This window comes from Didymosphaeria variabile, assembly GCF_027946475.1.
Source record: "Didymosphaeria variabile strain IMI 356815 chromosome Unknown scaffold_1, whole genome shotgun sequence".
NCBI classification, from domain to species: domain Eukaryota; kingdom Fungi; phylum Ascomycota; class Dothideomycetes; order Pleosporales; family Didymosphaeriaceae; genus Didymosphaeria; species Didymosphaeria variabile.
Genome location: NW_026611620.1, coordinates 204,965 through 224,216, shown reverse-complemented (window position 1 = coordinate 224,216; position 19,252 = coordinate 204,965). Strand labels below are relative to the sequence as shown.

Genomic DNA, 19,252 nt, shown 5'->3' with positions numbered 1-19,252 from the left:
TTTCGCAAGTGTAGTGTAGAGAATTCCAAAGGTAGATCGAGGGGTATTTATAGATAGAGTTCAGTGGGGTTTGGTACATCGGGTGGCGATGGTGATCATCGTCATCATGAAGCTTTCCGTTTCCGAGATACCGAAACATCTTAAGTCCTTCAGTCTTCGAAAAAAGCAGCGGATGGCTCCATGGTTTGCGTAAAGCGGATCTTAGAACCGCAGGAGAAGCCAACAGACGGCTCCATTTTCCATGGTTCGAGAGGGTTGGACACGGGAGAAGACAACCCCATGGGATTCCCAGCTGAGAAATTTTTGGTAGGTCGAGCAAGTTCATACTCTTCCATATGACTGTGTAGTGTGAAGAGTAACGGAGACGGTGAGGAGGGGTGGTTTATATACCTTTTCTGCGCACTAGCGCTGGAACGAGCGAAGATTGTGTACAGTGTGGTGGTGATGAGCATCGGCGCAGCCGCGTCGGGCGCAATTTAAAAAGCTCCAAGGGCGCCCGTGTATCAGAAAGTGTGGATCTTCGAGCTACAAGCGCAGTCCTCCATGCCCCGGGTCAGGATGAGGTTTTAGACGCACGGAAGCAGGCCCATAGTGATTGGTTCCGGAATCCTTTGGTCAGAGTACTTGGAGACCGTAGTGTGAAGAGCAAGACTTTGGAAGAGAACAGCGCGTTTTATATCCTCCGCTCATAGCTTTCAGTCTTCTTTGGCGTTGATGAACATCATCAGCATCACTGCGAGCTCGTGCTCACTCTCCACGCGCTGCCACATGGGAGAAAGCGTAGATCTTTCGACAGCAAGCAGAACCCCCGGCCCCCTGCTCACAAAGCTGTAAGATATCGATTTTTGATGCAGAGAAGGAAGCACATCATGAGTACGATCTTCGAACTTTAGTGAGCATAGCTCGTCTTGGAGCTGTAGTGTGAAGAACAACAGCCAGGACAAGAATTGGCCACTTTTATAGGCGCCTATACATTCCAATACCTCGTAGCATTGTCGTGATGAAGAAGGCCATCATCTCCACCGCTACGAGCGCACTACGTCATTCTTTCTGTGAATTCGAGATGATATCTGCGAGGACACGCAGGCGCCCACTCCATTTTGTCCTTGCATAGGGCTTTCTCGACAGCGACCAAACTCCATATTCGTCACCGTTCTCGATTTCTTAACAACCCCGAAAGAACGTACACTGCTTCAATAGATTTTTTAGTGCCCCAGTGAGGTCCAAAGCTGCATCGTGCAGATGAAGAGTAGAACGAGTCGGAGAGGGCTTTTATATCTTCTGTATCAGCGCTAGGGCTATAGAGCGATGGAGCGTGGCCTGCTGGAGATGAACTTCATCATCTTTGTTGGGTTTTAGGGATGCTCGCTCACCAAGGTCTATTGTGTTGCAATTCGAAAGCAAAAAGGTTCATGGTCAGAGAACGTGCGTGTATGTGTACTCGACAAGGCCACGAGCAGTCTTCAAAAGATCGTTATATAGCTAATTCGGCAACCTCGAATGGAGAATTACTGTGGGTGAAAAGACACGGTACCTAGCATGCCCTAACTCAATCAACACGGAGTGCATCGCTCGGTGATGATGAAACTATCACCTTGCGCCATTGGTTCTCCGGTGCCTGGCATGACGTCTCCGAAAAACCCATGTAGGTCACATTCGTCTTTTTTTAGTGAGACACACCTCGCTCCAGACAAAGTCTCATGCGAGGGAAGTGATTTTAGTGAAGCGTAGCCACAAGGTTATTTGTGTGAAGATGTCAAGGGGCAGAATATCAAGCGGTATTTATACCTTCCGTCGTAATTCCTGAGCTATGGGATGATGATGGTGCAGATCATCAGCCGAACCGACTGTCGTCTTGGAATTACGGGGTTATTTCTCCAAGCTACCATGGAAGGCCTGTCAGTGAAAAATTCAATTGATTTTATTAAGCTAAGGTCCGGAAGCGGTCCCATGCATTTGATGTTGGTGCCTTTTGCGTCGATGCTACCTCGGAGGTAAGCTGCGTGAAGAGCATAAAAAGGGTGAGAATGGGCGGTTTTTATGCATTGCTCATGCGCTGAAGCTAATATAGTATAATGGTGGTGATGCATATCAACATCACTACTCTGTATCATTGCTGGATTTCCTTGGATCTTATGCAGATCACAATGCAGACCCCATACTTTCTTTGCTTGAAGATTTTCAGTGAAACAGGGTTCAAGACATGCTCCCATGAACTTTGGAATAAGCCTTTTCGTGAGAAGGCTTGAGGGCAAGTTGTGTGCTGAGGGTTTGTTTGAAGAGATCGAGCGATGTACATGGCTACCATTAAACGTTAATGCATGCAATGAGAATCTGATGATGTTCACCATGACCAGCATTCTCATATTCATGCTTTCGTTCTTTTGCAACAAACCTCAGTGCCGGCCCATGTATGGTGTCTTAGAGAACGTCCACTTTTGGCGAGACGGATTGTCACCCGCACTTTATAAACACGAGCGCTCGTCGTCGTTGGAGTCGAGCTCGAACATAGGCTGTTTGAGAAACGGGGAGTATCAATATACTGATATATAGGAATTTCCGCTCCGCACCAAAGCCGTAACGGGCGAAGTGTTCACAGAGCGATGGCGCGGTGGTGCGCACCACTATCTCTGCTCTTTTTCACTCTTGACTTCTGGGGAAAGGTCGAAAGTCACAACACAACGTAGCAACACACCCACCTCGCTAGCTTCACTAGTAAAGGCAGTTCTCAAACCTCGCATAGAGGCCTAGCCATTCGTCTTTGAAATATATGTCTAGTACACTTGCCACTATTCATTGATGGATGTGTTCTCGGATCTCAAAAGACCGGCGACACGCCCATCACATTTTGGTCTTTCAGTTTTTAGACACGCAGACAAGCCCATGAACTCATTTTTTTGCTTTTTTGGTAAGCCTGGAGCCAGCTTTTGTAGGTGGGGAAGCAGAACAGGTTGACATTGAGGTGATATATATACTTCCTCCAGGATTGGACTCCTTTGTTTGATAGTCACACGTAGTACCACTCCACTTTTGTCATCAGAACCTTCGTTGTAATTGAGCCCTGCTGAATCTGAGCCCTGCTGAATCCGTGGTGTGAACAAGTCAGAAAAGTCGAGTGAGGCTTTAGGCCCCCTCTTTATTTGCAATCGCTCAGTGATGGCATCCATCCCGCCTCCGGTAAATACGGGCTTCTAGAGCGCCGCTTCCTCCGACTCCCAATCAGCTTGCTCGATCTCAATTTTGGTGCCGCAGATGCGCGTCCATTTAGTACATCTACCTGATTCCAGGCCACTTGCACAGGGTTGTAGCTCGAAAGATCCGGGTTCAAAAGACGCAAGAACGCTCTTCCATATGTGATAGGAAATCGAGTTTCAGAGATGCAAGCAAATTCCTGCCGTTCGTTTTCGGATCGAGCATTTTTGTACAATAATACACACCCCTTCCATGGTCTTGAAGGCTTCGCTTCTGGAACGCAGACACACTCACGTTATATGTGAAGCTGCATTCCCATTCGAGACGTACCAGAAGTGCCATTATTGGTGGTCCCCATCTTTTTAGTGCAATCCGTGAAGAAGCGCATGACCGAAGAAGGGATTGAGTGTGTATTTATGTCTTTATCCATGGTAACGTCCAGGCTTACACGGTACGCAGCTTGTGGACGGTCGCACATCCGGCAGTCTCCCGCCGCCAGAGATGCTCGCTGCCACCTCCCGTGAGGTCGCACATGTACTCTTTTGGATGGTAGGCTCAACCATATGTGTTGAAGAAACATGGGCTGGGCCAGCCGCTCAAGGCATATCTTCGAAAAAGTAGGGATTTGGTACAAGGAGCAAGACCTCCATGGGAAATGATGGTCACCTGTTCTTTAACAGAGGCACACTCATTCCATAGTGGCAGTAAGCATTTGTCACTGTAAGTAAGATCCTCCATGGGAATTCATCATTTGGGCTTTTAGGTTTTACCGGTGTAGTTCTCCATGCACCGGTTCATGATCAAGCTTCAGACAAACATGATAAGCCCATGTATATGAGGTGAAGCCTTTTCCAGTGAGCCGGGCTTGGGGCATACTGTAATGTAGATGCTTAGGGAATTCGAGCAGGCGTTCATATCTTCCCTGCACCAGTGCTTTACTCTGCGAGCGGTGGTGATCGTCACGGTGGATTAACTCTCCCCCTTTGGAGAGATCGATGCACATGCAATGAGGAACTGACGCATCATATCCAGTCGCGACCATGTAACGTGAAATAGGATAGATTTTGGGGCGGCCATACAATGGAATGCAAGGAAATTTGAGAGATCGACAGGTCCTCTATGTTCCAATTTTTAGACAAACCAGAACACTTCCTCCATGTTTTCTTCGTCCGTGATGCTGGACGACGCATGCTCCCCCATGGTTCGGTACGTTCGTGGTTTTAGCAGAACAGAGCACAATCCCCATAATGTGAAGTTACCGCCATGTTCATAAAGCACAGCTCGAAGATGCGACGTAAAGATCATACAATGGACGCGATCGAACGGGCATTTATACGCTGGTCGACACATTCGCTAAAAGCCCCATAGATTCCAATCCGAGCAATTCTTGTACAGCGCAAGCGCACTCCAACATCAAGTGGCAACACCGTTCTTTCAACGGGGCCAATACTCCATGAGCGGCAAATGCACTGTCCTCAGAAAAGCTATACGCCCTCCATGGCAATGATTGGCCTAGAATATGAGACAGCAGAGCAACTGCCTCCATATGTTGATTCTTCTTTGGTTTTGAGTCAAACAGGCGTACTCCCTCCATGGGACGTAAAAAGCTTCGTTTGCAGAGGACCGACAACTTCCCCATACAGGCTAATAACGAGGTTTTGGAGACGGACAGGCCAAGCACATAAAAGGTCTTTCCCTGCTTTTTCAGTGCGCCCAGCGTGGCAGCAGTATCAAAATCGAAGAACGGGCGAGCATAAACGGGTATTTATCTCCAGCTTAATGCTCGACGTCTGGTCTATTGTATGAGGACTTCTTCTTTCACAAGCCAGACCCACTCCTACATAGAATCAACCTCTTGCTCTTTAGACAGGGCGATTACCCCATAAGCAGTCCTTGCACTTCTTTTGGAAACTGGCACGTATTCCATAAGGTCGATCAGTCACGATTCTGAGACAATGAAGCCACTCCATCAGATCGGATCGTCGGCGTTGCTAGTCTGGAGACACAGGCACGCCTTCCCATAGTACTGGTCGCGAGATTTTTTGAACGACCAGCAACTCCCCATAATATGGTAAGCATTGCATTTCAGAGCAAAGGTACAGCCCCATGCAAGAAGGCTTTCGTGTCTTTAGTCCAGCCCTGCGAGGCTTGTAATCGTGCGAGATGACTGTGTTCTGAACCGACAGCGACTCCCATGTAAAGTGGGTATGACGATTGATAGAGCAAAGGCAAGAGCACCATGGAAGAGGGCTTTCGTGTTTTTAGTCAAGCCCTTCTCAACTTATACTGTAGAGAGAAGCATAAAGTCGAACAGAAGTAGCTTACATACACCACTCAGTCCACAACTCTCGATCCCATCACGCTTACGTCCGTCAGCTTGATAAACCGCAGGCACACTCTCCCATTCAAAGAAGAATATTGCAGTTTAGAAGACGAGCGTAGTCTCCCATAATTGTGTATGAAGTCAGTTTTGGAAATCGCAGGCGCACGCCTCCCATAGCTGGCAGCAATGGCGGTTTAGAGAGCAAACGATCTTCTCCCATTTGCTTGATTGAGCTGTGTTTGACGTCCAAAGGCGCACCGCTCCATGCAGTGTAGCGATACTTATCGTTCGACACTACATATTTCTCCATGTCGACATTGTTCGGCACTTTGGAGACACGAGACAAGCACATTATCATACGTGCAAACTCATTTGAATGATCCCTTAAACCAAAGGTAGTGTGAAGAAGAAGAAGAGCCAGCATGTATGCTTTTCATACACAGCTCGACACGCGAGGGCCCCTCCCATAGGATCGCTTTCTCTGGGTTTGAACACCCAGGCGTGCTCCCCACATAAGCGCGATGCTTTTCACTTTTGGGCGACAAGCAAAATAACTCATGTTCCTGAGCCGACTTAGCTTTGAGTGTCGCAGGCGCACCCCACATGACACAAACAGTCTGGACATTTGAACCACAGACACATCCACCCACTCATAACACGATGGATTCAAGTCTTTTTGAGCCGCAGACACCCTCCAGCATGCGGAGCGCGCGTGCGCGTTTTGGACGACAAGCGGAGTTCCCCATATCTTGAAGAGGTCTTGTCTTTGGAGCAGCAGGCACACCCCCACATGCCCTCTCAACCTCATCTTTTGGACATTACAAAGGAAGGTTTGATTTTCAGCAAGGAGGCGCATCCCACCATGCAAAACCTGGGCATGTGTTTTTTGACAGGACAGCAAGCGCCGTCATGAGCTTATTGGCTCTGAGTTTGAGACGGCAGGCACACTCCATAGCATCTACTGCTATGGTATTCCACACACAAGAGCGCACCGCCATCGATTCTGTACAAGCATCTTTCGAACCGACGAGCACTCCCCCATCGGCTGGTAGAACATGTCATTTAGACCACGGCACAAGCCCATGAAGTTCAAGAGCCATGTTTTTGATAACCCTTCCTCGAGTGTAGTGTAAAGAAGAAAGACCAAAGCGAGAGTGAGCGGGGTTTTATACCTCCCCTTGCTGCACGGACTCCATAGGAGATTATCGTGACCATTGATAGTCGTGATGGTTTTGATTCGGGTGGCAGGCGAATTCCGTCCATCAGCTCTTTACTGGCATCTTTCAGACGAGAAGTCTCGAGCATAACTTCGTGGATCAGCTTTTTGAGAAGGTAAGCGCACACCGTCCATCACCTGCTTTTTTTCGCGTTTCAGACAGAATTCTCGAGCATGAATTTGGCTTGCTGTTTTTTGAGAGGCCAAGCACACTCCATGTAAAGGGAGGCCTAGATTTTAGACAGAAGTCTCGACCATTATGTTGAATTGTTGGCTTTTAAGAGAGCAGGCGGATACCGTCCATGAACTCTTTACCTGCGTTTTTCGGACAGAGAAGGCTCGAGCATGATTTTGTGGTTCTGGTGTTTGAGAGGGCAAGCGTACACCGTCCATCGCTTCGTTCATTTCCCGTTTCGGACAGAAGGCTCGAGCATGACTTGGTGGATCAGCTTTTTGAGAGGGCAAGCGCACACCGTCCATCGCTTTGTTCATCTCACGCTTTAGATAGAGAAGTCTTAAGCATATTTTTGGGATGCTGGTTTTTGAGAGGGCACGCACACCGTCCATCAGCTAGTAGGATGCGTCTTTCGAACGAGAAGTCTCGAGCATATGTTCGGGATGCTTGTTTTTGAGACGCCAAGCACAATCCATGCGTAGGCAGGCTTGCATTTTAGACAGAGGCGTCTCAAGCATGCGCTTGAGAACTAGCTTTTCGAGAGGCGAAGCACACTCCATGCGAAGGTATTCTTGGACTTTGGACAACGAGCAGACTGCTCCATGTAGAAGTACTATGTGAGCTTAGACAGCAAGCAGATCCCCCATTGTGTTGAGTGTCAAAACTTTCAGACAGCGAGAAGATCCCCTCCATTTCTGGTAAAGCCATCAATTGTAGACGCAAAAGAAAAGCCCATGTCGAGTTTGGAACTGGCTTTCTGGTGAGCGAAGCTCGAGACCGTAGCGTGGAGAGAAAACGTAGCAATGCTCGAACGAGCGAGTTTATATGTCTTCTCCACCCACTAGCGCCACGTCGAGCGCCATCACAATCCGCCGATGAGCATCATCATTCAGTATATAAATAGTGACTTGCTACCTACTATCTGCACCACCCTTCCAACCCACGTCTCCAACCCACGTCTTTTCCTCTCAACTCCCCGGCGCCCTCATCGGACTCCTAAACCCCACCCTCCCAAACGCACCCCCTTCTTCGGCGTCGTAAGCCCCACCTCGCTCTCACTCTCCCCCTTCCTTACCACCACCCCCACCCCCACTAAGCGCCTTCCCATGCTTAACAAAAGCGCCACTCCCCTGCGCGCCCCCGCCCACATACCCCCTCCCGGCGCCCTAAACCCGACCTCCCGCCCAGTCGCATACACATCGTTGAGCATCTGCTCCAGAACCCCCGCATCCACAAACTCCTGATACTTCCTCCACAGCTTCAGCGCCGTAACCGCATCCTCGATACTATCATGCATGCCGCCCTGGATCTCCTCCTTGAGCACGCACCACGCCAGGAACTTCAGATTCAGCTTGCGATGCAGCTGCGGCTTGAAGAAGAGGTCTACCGTGTCGATGGTCTGGCTCTTCGGAACGTGGATGTTGATGGTGCGGAAGTCGTTGGCAAGGGAGTGCCCGATGAAGGTGCACCCGAGGTTGAGGAGGAGCCAGAGTTTCTTGTACGCGTGTTTGAGGGAGACGAGGGCGTGAGGCGAGGTCTCGCGGTTGAGGTCGCCGGGGGAGATGCCCGACCAGGCGGTGAGGTAGTCGACGACGGGCTCGGTGACAGCAATATAGTCGTCGATGAAGGGGAGGCCGGCGTCCTCGCCTTCGCCGCGGCAGACGGAGACGCGCGCGAGGCCTTTGCGGTCGGGGCGGATGGTTTCGCGCGTGCCGTCGGCTTTCATTTCGATCTCTTCGGCTTGGAGGCGGATGAATTCAGCATCGATGGCGACGGGGAAGGAGGGTTTGGGAGTTTCGATGGTGGGATCGAGGAGGGCGAATTCGGAGGGTGGAGGGGAGGGTTGGCCGACCACCAGCGGTAGAGGATGGAGGTGTCGAGCATATCTTTCCAGCCGTCGTCGATCTTACCGCGCGCGGCTTTCAGCTGGTATGTCAAGACGCTGGGTAGCTTCCAGCTCGGTTCGAAGCGTAACGCTTCTTCTTTCGGGATCGGACGGACCAGGAAGTCGTTGAAGAGGTACCACTTGTCTTCTGTAGCTCCGTTGGCGTCGCGGCTGGACGGCGTGGTATTGATGGTAGCGACCAGGTGGGGTTTCTGGTGCTCACCGCTGTTGATGTCCGCCACCACGCCAACGAGCTCATACACCATGATGTCGAAGACGCCGCGCTGGAGGTGCAGTTTCAGGTCCTGGCCCTCGAAGCAGTAGAATTGGCCTTGATCTACTATGATCCCAATTTCTTGCGGGAGCCAGTTGGGTACTGACCAGAGGAGCTTCGCTTCGTGGCTCTGAATGGCTGCGTTGAGCATGAGCACACCGGGTATTGACTGAATAGTCTTGCGCTGCACCATCTGCTGGTAGCGATTGCATTTGGTGCACCAACCCTTCATTTGATCTTGGCGTTCCACGCTGCTCTTCAAGATCTGGGAAAAGGTGGGCCGTGGACCTCGAGCGTTCTTCATGACGTGCTTGGCCGGATACACGAGCTCATTTACAAATGTCCTGCCACCCCTAATGGTTTCGTTACTGCATTGCGCACATCTCATGCTCGCACGTGCCTGTGTTTCAAGCACTTGGTCCATGAGAGAGGGTACACCGACCGCTCCCAGCATTTGGCGGAACTCTTCGGAGACCTTTTCCAACAGGAAGCGATTGAAGGCCTGTATCATGCTTGTGAGGGCCACATTGGGTGCAAACTCTTCCAGCAGGTTGAGCGACACTGCGTTCGATAACCCACTGAACGTTTTGAGAAAGTTCGATGCCTGGCAATTCAATCCTGCGGCCTTCTCCAGCATGTCAATAAGGAAGCCTAGCTCGCAAAGCAGGCATGATTCGTACAGGCAAGGTGATGCAGTGTGTCGAAGAGCAAGATTGCGTATCAATGGGGTAAAACGTAGTAACTGTAACAGTGGATTCGCGTACGAATTCGTGATGTGGGTCTCTAGCCCGGAGTATGGGGTCTGGTTGTAGTAGCTGTTGATGCTGTTAGGAAGTCTCATTGCCCATTCCGATATCATACTTACGCGAAGTCGAAATCATCGACACCGAATCTGCTGTACTTGATCTCTACGTTTCCATACATTGCTGGCACATCCTTGCGTGTAACATCATCGAGATGCATATCGGTCAGCGTCTCCATAGTCTCCACCGTCTTAGACTCAACTTCGCCCAAAGACTGCGCAGCACGAGCCTTTTCACTTAGAAATTTGGGAGCTGTCAAGGACTCTGGTCCCCTATCTGACTGTCGAGTACGCTCGACTTGATAACGTCGTTTCGTTTTCGGGTTCTTCGCGAAAAAGCCCATGTCCGTTCGAGTCATGTTATTGAGAATCGCAGCATCGATTTTGGGTGGTGGCGCGCCAACCTCAAACACCATGTGACTTGGCCAGCCGGAGAGAAGGTGTTCCTTGTAGTAAGGCATGCCGACTGTGTTTAGAGGACTTGACAGTGTAAGCTACGTTACAAATGTGCGCTTGGGCGACTCACGTGTCTAGTGACCAGTCCATAGCTGGTGGGGGTACGACGGCATCTGCAAACTCGGTCGGATTGCTGTACTCTGGAAAGTGAACCTTGGAAGGCGACCCCCACAGATGAAGATGAGCGTTGGAGTCAGAAAGCACAAAAGCCTCGCTTGAAGGCGCCATCTCCAGACCCGTGAGATACGAGTCATACATATTGAGCTGGCGCAAGTTGGCAGAGTCTGGGTTCATAAGATCGATAACCTGCATTTGCCCGGCCTGAGATGCAATGATGGCGGTGGTGGACATGCGCGGGTGCATGCGCACGAAAGCAGCACCGGTATGGAACGGGATGGGAGGGAGCTGCTTGAGCGTCTTGAGAGAAAAGACGTGGGTGAAGGGATCAAGCATGAAGCCGAATTGCTGTCTTGGTGACCAGCCGCACGTAGCAAGAAAGTCGCCCTTAGCGTCCATGTCGCTGATGCTGCCGGTGTGCCCCTCGAATACCTTGACAACGGAGAGTGAGCCCGAATCGAGGATGTGTATGCCGCCACTGTTAGTAGCAGCGCATATGTATCCTCCTGCGCGTTTCATGATGGTGTACTGAGCATCGGCAACGAGCTGCGAATGTTAGCAGGTACCTCTAACAAGCTGGATTGGCAGCCTTACGGTGTCGACAATAGTTCCCTTCTCCACGTCCACCTTGAACATCTTGTCCTGACATCCTGCCACCAGTATCTCCCTCGTGCCCTTTGAAGTGAAATTCATACATCGAAGCTCATTGAAATCAGCACTCCTGCCAGCCTTTTGTTAGCAACCAGCCTGTTGAATACACTGTCGCGCTCCACGTACGTGAGATGCCATTGCGTAAGGCCTCGTCGAGAGGCATAGTGCACGCTGTGCTTCGAAACGGAGAGCACTCCTCTGTCCGTAAAGAGCAGTTGCTTCACGGCACCGACAGTGCCATCGGCGGGTGTATGGCCGCGGTACGACGTGTAGCGCTCGAGAGTGGCGCCGAAGAAGGAGGTAATGCGACCCTGCAGTGTATCAGCTTCGCCCTGGGTTGCGCTGGGCCTAGAAGCTCACATAGTTGTTTCCGGTCCAAAGCAGCTCTTGCAACTGCGCCGCGCACGATAAGCATGATTCTCGCGATGCGCTACTATGGGAGGTTCACCGTATCGAAAGCAAAGGTGGCTACTGGGGTCGCAGGCTGGTGCGGGCCATGCGGAGGCAATTGGACAATCGCAAGCTATTCTTCATATCAGCTACTGCATGTGCGCGCGAGAGTTGCGAGCCGGTCAAGGCTCTTGGGGGGCTGCCGGCGCTCACCTCGTCCCAGTCGGCTTCCATCGTGACAGAACCGCATTTACCGGCTCTCCAAGCACACTGCACGACTCCAGCATGCCTCGCCCAAACGCGTCATAGCTCGTCGCGCGTGGGGTGGTGTTGGTGAATGCGGCATGTCGCCGGAGCTCAGACGCGCGGAGCGGGTCGTGCGTGATTGGCGGGGCAGGACAAAGCTCCGCCTGACTGTAGAGGCTTGAACAGACAATTAAAGTATTAAATGGAAATTCGATCCATTAAGAATGCAACACCATTCATGTTTGATGGCTACGCATTTTCAACTTTTCAGATACAAGAATTGGATTCGGGAGCATCCCTCGTGCGTCCTTGAAGAGTGGTATGGTAGTACATATGCAGGTTAAAGGTACAACAAACTTAATGCAAGCGTCGAAATGGTCTGTCAAAACTCCGCGATCAACTCAACCGACTCTCAGTCCCCTTCAGAGCTTCGATGTCGTCGATCTCCTTGACCGCCTCGGTAGTCAAAATGTATGGCGAATCCTCATCTACGCAAACGCTGTCTTCAATCCTCATCCCTATGCCGCGCGCCCACGCCGGCCATCGCTCGTCGTCTGGCACGTAGATGCCGGGTTCGACGGTCACACACATGCCCTTTTCGAATGCTTTTCCCCTCGTCAAGCCTGGGCTGTCATGGACGTCCAAACCAACGTAATGGCCTACGTGGTGCGGGAATATTTTCTCGATCGCATCATTGGACATGTCGAAGCCGAGATCCTTTAGGCCATCTGCCAGCGTTCGTGATGCGATTCTGTGAAGGCGGTCGAGCGTGAGCTGGGAGGAGACGGTGCATAGCGAAACGCAGCTTCTCTGAACGTTTAAGAGTAGCTGGTAGAGGTCTTTCTGAGCGGGGTTGAACTTGCCATTTACAGGCCACGTCCGCGAGATGTCGGTGATGTATCCACCGTACTCGGCGCCTGCGTCGACAAGCACAAGCTCGTCAGGCTTGAGCATCATGTCGTTGGTAACGTAGTGAATTGTATTCGCATTGATGCCACCTGCGACTACGGGGACGTATGCAGGCCCGTCACATCCATCCTGCTTGAACCAGTAGTCGAGGAAGGCATCGAGGTCTTTCTCCGCGGTCCATGACTGCCGCATTGCGTCTGTGATAGCACGTCCAGAATGCTGCCCCGCTTTTCGCATGTTCTTAAGTTCGGCTTCGCTCTTGATGACCCTCAGATCGTTCAGATACGGCCTCAGCGGCTTTACCCTCTTTTCTGAGTCCCTGAACACACTCACGATACCTCCTGTCCGCGAGGGCTCTGCACCAGACAAGTATCTTGACAGTATGTTTCGCGTTATCCGGCTATTTGGAAGATCTGTGTACACGTGCTCTGCGCGCTTCAGCATCTCGGGGAGAATCTTGGGCAGGTTGTTGATGTCGCCAGTCGTGTCCGCGTTGAAGACGTCTTCAGCTGCTTGGATGCCGGAGCGCGAGCCTTCCCACTGCTCGAGCTTGGGGTCTTTGGGGCGTACGTAGAGGTGGAAGTTGTGCTCGTCATCGTCGATCTTTTCGATTATTGCGAGGGCATCTGGTTCGTTGAAGCCTGTCAGGTATAGGAAATCGGGATCTTGGTGGAACTTGTAGAAGACGGCGCCCGAGCGGTACTTGACATCTGATGCCGCAAGGACAGCGATGGAACCCTTCGGCAGAGCCTTTGCAAGCTTCACCCGTCTGTCGTAGTACTCTTGTGCAGTGATCCCGGGCGTGACTGCATCCTTTGTTAGTTCCTTGTCCGTGTAGGAAGCGGTCACTGGTCGTACTTTCCCCAGGTTGCAGCAGGTGTGGATGCGTCTCGTGCAGCGGCTGCCCGAAGCGCAAATCAGCCGCCGAAACGTTCAATGGCCTCTTCAGAGGTACGCCTTGCCTACTTGACCGCGCGATAGGTCGCAATGTTCGGAAAAGGCCATTCATAACGAAGCACGACACTGAAGAAGCACGGCAGACCTCCAGCCAATGCGCGCGAAGATTATCCGCACCTCCATGTCGTTATCGATAGCCGAAGTGGCACAACTGCGCGCCGCAACCGTCATTCGTACAGCTACTCTACGTGTGCACATACACTCGTCTTTGCTCTCACTGAGCTCACGAAACGATGTCCGATTCTTTGCCATTCCGTATGTGGGAACCTAATTGATGGACCCTGAGGCGACAACTTGACTCCAAGCAGCGGCCCCCGTTGCACTGCAGCTGCCTGACCACCAGTGCCTGATGTCTGCCTGCCAAACACGCATATATACTTGTGCCACCATACCCCACTCATTCACCCCTCGTACTGGACCCCTACTGTTCAATCGCACGCCGCGCAGAATGGCCTCTTCCTCCGCCCGACCCAGCGTAGTCCCGCAAGCCGACCTTGAATCGTTCCAGGAGCACTTGAACAAGTCCACCCGCATACTCGCACTCCTAGGCGCAGGCCTGTCCGCCTCTTCAGGTCTGCCCACATTTAGAGGCGCGGGAGGCCTGTGGAGAACCCACGATGCGACCCAACTAGCCACACCAGAGGCATTCTCAGCAGACCCCGGCCTGGTATGGCAGTTCTATAGCTACAGACGACACATGGCCCTCAAGGCGAAACCGAACCCCGCCCACTACGCCCTCGCCGAGCTATCCAGAAAGAAGGAGCATTTTCTCACACTGTCCCAGAACGTAGATGGTAACCCACCCCCACTTCTGCCCCGCAATGCACGCATGCATGCATACTGACCTGCTCGCGCAACAGGTCTCTCCCCGCGCGCAAACCACCCCGAGGAGTCCCTGAAGCTTCTCCACGGCTCGCTGTTCGACGTCAAATGCTCAGACTTCTTCTGCAACTACCTCGAGAAGAACAATTACACCGACCCCATCGTGCCCGCGCTCGAGATCCCCACCTCCGAAGAAGATCCCACCACCACGTCCGCCCTCGCTTCGCGCGAACTCGACATCGCAGACGAGAATGTGCCCATCCCCGAGCTGAGCTACAGACACCTGCCCAAATGTCCGAAATGCAAGCGCGGCCTGCTGCGCCCGGGCGTAGTGTGGTTCGGCGAAATGTTACCCGAGAAGGTGCTGAATGATATCGAAGATTGGATACACAAGGAGAATAAGATAGATTTGATTATGGTGGTTGGGACGAGTGCGAAGGTATACCCAGCTGCGGGATTCGTCGACCGCGCAAGAGCAAAGGGTGCGCGAGTCGCTATCATCAACATGGACAAGAACGACGTGCCTGCGAGCGGACTGTACAAGGGCGACTGGTTCTTCCAGGGCGATGCAGCGCAGATCCTACCTGAGATACTGAAGAGCGTCATTGGCGAGTTGAAAGAGACACCTGATGCTGCTGTGGAAGGCGACAATGCTGTCACGCAAACTTCATGAACGATGAGCGATGCAGGCGCACGGCGCAAGGGCAGAGTTGGCAGTAGAATATCCCTAATAACGTTGAAAATTAGCGTTGACATTTGACCATAGCGGAGAGAATGAGGCCTTGAATTAACTCAGTTCCGGATCACTATAGCAGGACTACATTCGCGCTGTGAGATGAGATTTCCCCTAGACAGGCACCACTTTTACACATCACATCAACCGTACACGCACCGCTCACCCCGATGTCTCCCCAGCCTGTACACTCCATTCTTCGTCCCTCTCCCTCCCTTCCCCCTGCCCATCAACCCCGTCAAAATCTCCACATGCTTGATCAGCAAACTCAAATGCATTTGTGTGCCCCTCACACCATCCACCTCGCCGACTGCACCGGAACGCCCATCCCCTTTCATTCCAAGCCTAACCTCCCCTTCACAGTCCCAGCCCAAACCCCCAGTCCGATGGGCGAAGCTTCGCATGCCTCACCGCGCGAGGGGTACATTGGGAGGAAGAAAATTGTACGTGCGTATGACGTGGTAGGAAGAGCGTTGGAAATGGAAGCGCAATGGCTATGTTATATACTGGTTGGCATATCCGCCCCGTGTAAGCTACTCGTTAATTCATACAGGATGTCGTCGCTGCCTGCCTGCTAGCACCGCGTAGCGCTGCCTCGTTCAAGTTGGTACAAACGTATTGATGTATATATATCAAGTCTGTCTGCGCGTTCCACGTACACTCCATCGTGAGATGCCAACAGGGGCTACGGTGTCGCATCAAGAGCTGCGAGCATAGGCCGCTATGTCGCGCCGATGTCAAGGATGCAGGTCAAACCGGACTAGTACCAAACAACATGCAATATATTGAAGGGCAGCTACAGCTACAAAGCCAACGAGACATTCACATTCGTGTCCATTCCATCATTCGCCTTTCTCCACCCATGCATGAGTACAGCGACCCATTCCATTTGATTTACCCTCGTAGGTATCCCTTCCATTTCACCATAAACTCCTTCCCACGAAAAAAAAGCCTCAGAAAATATCAAGCCGCGTCATACTACCAAGAACTGACTGCCTCAGGCAAGCGAGTGACGAGTGGCGGAACGCAAACAGGCTCGACGCCAGCGAAGGGAAAGAGTGCGCGCGCAAAGTAGAGAGATCTCCGTCCAGTACGCCGTAGCCGGTATCTATGCAATTCGTACAGTCGCGTCTCGAGTCATCATTACGCCCGCTGTTCCTTTGGCAGCCGCTTGAGCGCGGCTTCGACGTCCTTGTGGTCGACGACGACGCCACTTTCAGAACAACGAGCCTTGGCGCGGAGCTCTGAGCAGAGGTTGTCGATGTCGATGGTACCGTCCTTGAAGTCGGAGCGACTTGACAATTTGTCCCTAGTGGAGGTTAGTGCTGCACGGGCGATGAGTGCGTCATATGGGAATGCTGACCAGATCTTGTGGCAATTGAGTAACTGTGCTGGATCGTCGCCAGGCACAACCTCGTCATCACCATCTTGTATGCGCTCGATCTCTTCAAGCGGATTCGGCTTTTGCACAGCTGGAGTGTCTCCAAAGTGGAAGGGGCTGCCGTAGTCGGCGATCGGGAACGCATCGTTGAAGAAACCATTCGAGAAGTCTCCGTCGCCAACGATGGCGTTTTGAGACTCTCGGTAGTCTCCAAAGAGGGTGGGGTCGAAGTTGCCGCCGTTCTGGTTGGCGAAGAAATCGAAGCCGACGGGGTCGGGAGCGGTAGCAGGGCTCTTTGTCGCACCTGCAGGGGGTCTCGCGTCAGACTGTGATTTGGCGCGGGGGGATAGGGTTGCGAGGGTTGCCGCAGGCCATATTGAGCTTCTCGCAGAAGGTAATCTCACCTTCCGAATTTCCATGACACACATATCCATCAGCAATCGTATCCAAGTTCTTGGGCGACTGATGACTCGGCTCAGGCGAGGTGTCGCAAGACGAATTTTGGTTGGTTGGCGAAGTTGAGGACGCCGAGGGTGAGTCTGAATGCGTGGACGAGTTACTGTTGAATTGGAATACGCGAGACGATGGGTTGGAGAGATCTGTGGCATTTGAGTTGTTGTTTAGGCCAAACATGCCATTGACGCTTCCAGAACGTGAGTTTCCGCTTGTAACGGGGCTTGCAACCGTCTTGTCTGGTGTAGTCGCATCTCCATTCGGGCCCTTAGAGCTAATGCTTCGTCCGCTATCTTGACGAGCCACACCAGCCGAGGAGCCTGTGGAGGTCTTGTTCTTCGAAAGAGGGCCATTATCAAGAATGTGCGCTCCCGGAAGTCCGCCGAAGCGTGGGAACTCGAATTGAAAGCTGCTGTTTGTCGAGCCACCATTGTTTAGAATTGAACTGAATCCACCCATCATAGATGGAGAGCGGTTGTTGCTGCCGCTGCTGCTGTTGAGCGATAGACGCTTCCTGTACTCGCGAAGCTCCATCTGCAAACGCTGGACCTGAGCACGGAGAAGTCCGTTTTCGTGATTGGCGGAATCGGAAGCCTTCTCAAGCTCAGCGACCTTGGTCTCAAGGTCTTTCAGGTGCTTTTCCTTGCGCTCTCGGAAGGCTCGCTGGGCTGCTCGGTTCTGTGCCTTGCGCTTCTGTGAAATGCATCAGTAGTCATTCAGTTAGCATTTGCGGCAAACATACGGTAGTCGGCTCCGAGGTCAATGGCTTCCTGCCGGGCTTCTTCGCCTGCTTATCATCTCCCTCTCTGCGCTTGCCGCCACCCTCTGGATCTTCAGGATCGTCGCCCGGACTCTTGCGCTTCTCTGAAGACTCTCCATCTTTGTCAGGGCTGTCGCCAGGGAGTTCGCCGATCATGAGGTCGCCGTTGTCAGCATTGTCGAAATCGAAGTTATCGCCGTCGAGGTAATCGCCGAAAGGACTCTCTTCGACTCCACCAATGTTGTTGAAGGCCGATGCAGGCGTGCTCTGCTGAGGGGAGGTGAAGAAGCCTTGGTCGATATTGTCGACGGGGAAGTTGAACTGCTGGCCGTTTGGAAGGCCGTTCATGGTTTGCTTCGCGTCCAAGCCTGCCGCGAAGATGTCGTTGTGGTTCTGGTTGTTTGAGGCAAGCGCGGCCAGGAGCAGGTCCTGCTGATTAGGGTCCAGGTAGAACTGTCCTGCGTTCTGGAAGTCGTTTCTCGATGTCCCAGCCATGGCGATTGTTGAAGCGGGGTCAAAGGGCAAGAACAAGGTGAGTCAGGGTGGTTGCGGTCAGTGGGGACGCACGACGGCGAGCTTGTCAACGGCCGCCTTGTGAACGATCTTAGGCTCGAGAAGGTCTTGGTGAAAGTGCGGGGATCGAGGAATGTCTGGATGAGCGATTAGCAGACCGCAATCCGAGTTCCAGCCGCCGAATTCGCCACTCGAAGGTTCACATGGAGAGCATGCAACAGGGATTGAGTGTAGCGGTGGTTATGACGCGGTGCGCGACAAGATAGCGACGAGGAGGCGCAAAAGTGTCAAGTCGGATCAAAGCGGACGGGCGGGCGGTGTGGTGCGATGTAGGGCTGAACGTACCTCTTGCTGCGTGCAAGCGAGACCGCGCACGCGGAGCGGACAATCTCGACTCTTGTCTGACGTAGACGCAAAGGGTGACCGGTCTAGGCAGAAAGTTGTAGGAGGCACGATCTGAGAGCGTGCAAAATGCCCATACGTAGCTGCTTAGGTATCCGGACTAGCAGGTGACCTTGGCGGATCTGGGAGAACAGACGAAGGCGTCAACGCCGGGGTGCGAAGAAACGCAAAAGCAGCGGCAGGGTCCTTGGCCGAGTGGCAGGTCCGTGATAGGCTGCTTCTGGAGCCGACTGCGGCGTGTGAGGGGCAAAACGAGCGCAGATGAGGCGGAGTGTAAGGTGACTCTTTCTTTGCATGGCTTATCAATCAACATGTTAAAGCGGCGAGATTCCCGAAAGAGGCATGGCGGGGTAAGACGCGAATGAAGAGCACTGGTAAGAAGGGCGTAGAAACTAAAAAACGGTGCATGCTCGCGGAGATCAGGTACTGCCCAGCCGTTCCAGGCACCCGACCGTCGTCGCATGGGAAACGCGACACGCGCAGGGCAATGCCGCTCAACGGCGGCCCACCGTGGAGACGAGAGCCGCATGGTGAGCCCTAGAGCAAGACCGCAGACGGCATACGAAGGGTCTCTGTTGGTGCTTATCGATCGACA

The 19,252-nt window shown here is 52.5% G+C and overlaps 4 protein-coding genes across 4 annotated transcripts; 1 reads left to right on the top strand and 3 right to left on the bottom strand.

The window, feature by feature from the left end:
- Positions 1-7,998: 7,998 nt before the first annotated feature.
- On the bottom strand, positions 7,999-11,506 carry PAN2 (poly(A)-specific ribonuclease; the record flags this gene model as incomplete). Its single annotated transcript, XM_056208868.1, has 8 exons — positions 7,999-8,006; positions 8,059-8,792; positions 8,882-9,880; positions 9,931-10,347; positions 10,394-10,986; positions 11,035-11,161; positions 11,218-11,402; positions 11,498-11,506. The coding sequence occupies 8 exons, from the start codon at positions 11,504-11,506 to the stop codon at positions 7,999-8,001; spliced, it is 3,072 nt and encodes a 1,023-aa protein (XP_056075690.1).
- A 617-nt stretch (positions 11,507-12,123) lies between these two features.
- On the bottom strand, positions 12,124-13,764 carry ICP55 (aminopeptidase; the record flags this gene model as incomplete). Its single annotated transcript, XM_056208867.1, has 3 exons — positions 12,124-13,442; positions 13,495-13,537; positions 13,672-13,764. The coding sequence occupies 3 exons, from the start codon at positions 13,762-13,764 to the stop codon at positions 12,124-12,126; spliced, it is 1,455 nt and encodes a 484-aa protein (XP_056075689.1).
- A 277-nt stretch (positions 13,765-14,041) lies between these two features.
- Positions 14,042-15,088, top strand: N0V89_000040 (uncharacterized protein; the record flags this gene model as incomplete). The annotated part of the gene is made up of 2 exons (XM_056208866.1): positions 14,042-14,387; positions 14,454-15,088. 2 exons carry the CDS (start codon positions 14,042-14,044, stop codon positions 15,086-15,088), a joined length of 981 nt encoding a protein of 326 aa, XP_056075688.1.
- A 1,203-nt stretch (positions 15,089-16,291) lies between these two features.
- Positions 16,292-18,237, bottom strand: YAP1 (DNA-binding transcription factor yap1; the record flags this gene model as incomplete). The annotated part of the gene is made up of 4 exons (XM_056208865.1): positions 16,292-16,457; positions 16,512-16,833; positions 16,934-17,675; positions 17,725-18,237. 4 exons carry the CDS (start codon positions 18,235-18,237, stop codon positions 16,292-16,294), a joined length of 1,743 nt encoding a protein of 580 aa, XP_056075687.1.
- Between the last annotated feature and the right edge of the window lie 1,015 nt (positions 18,238-19,252).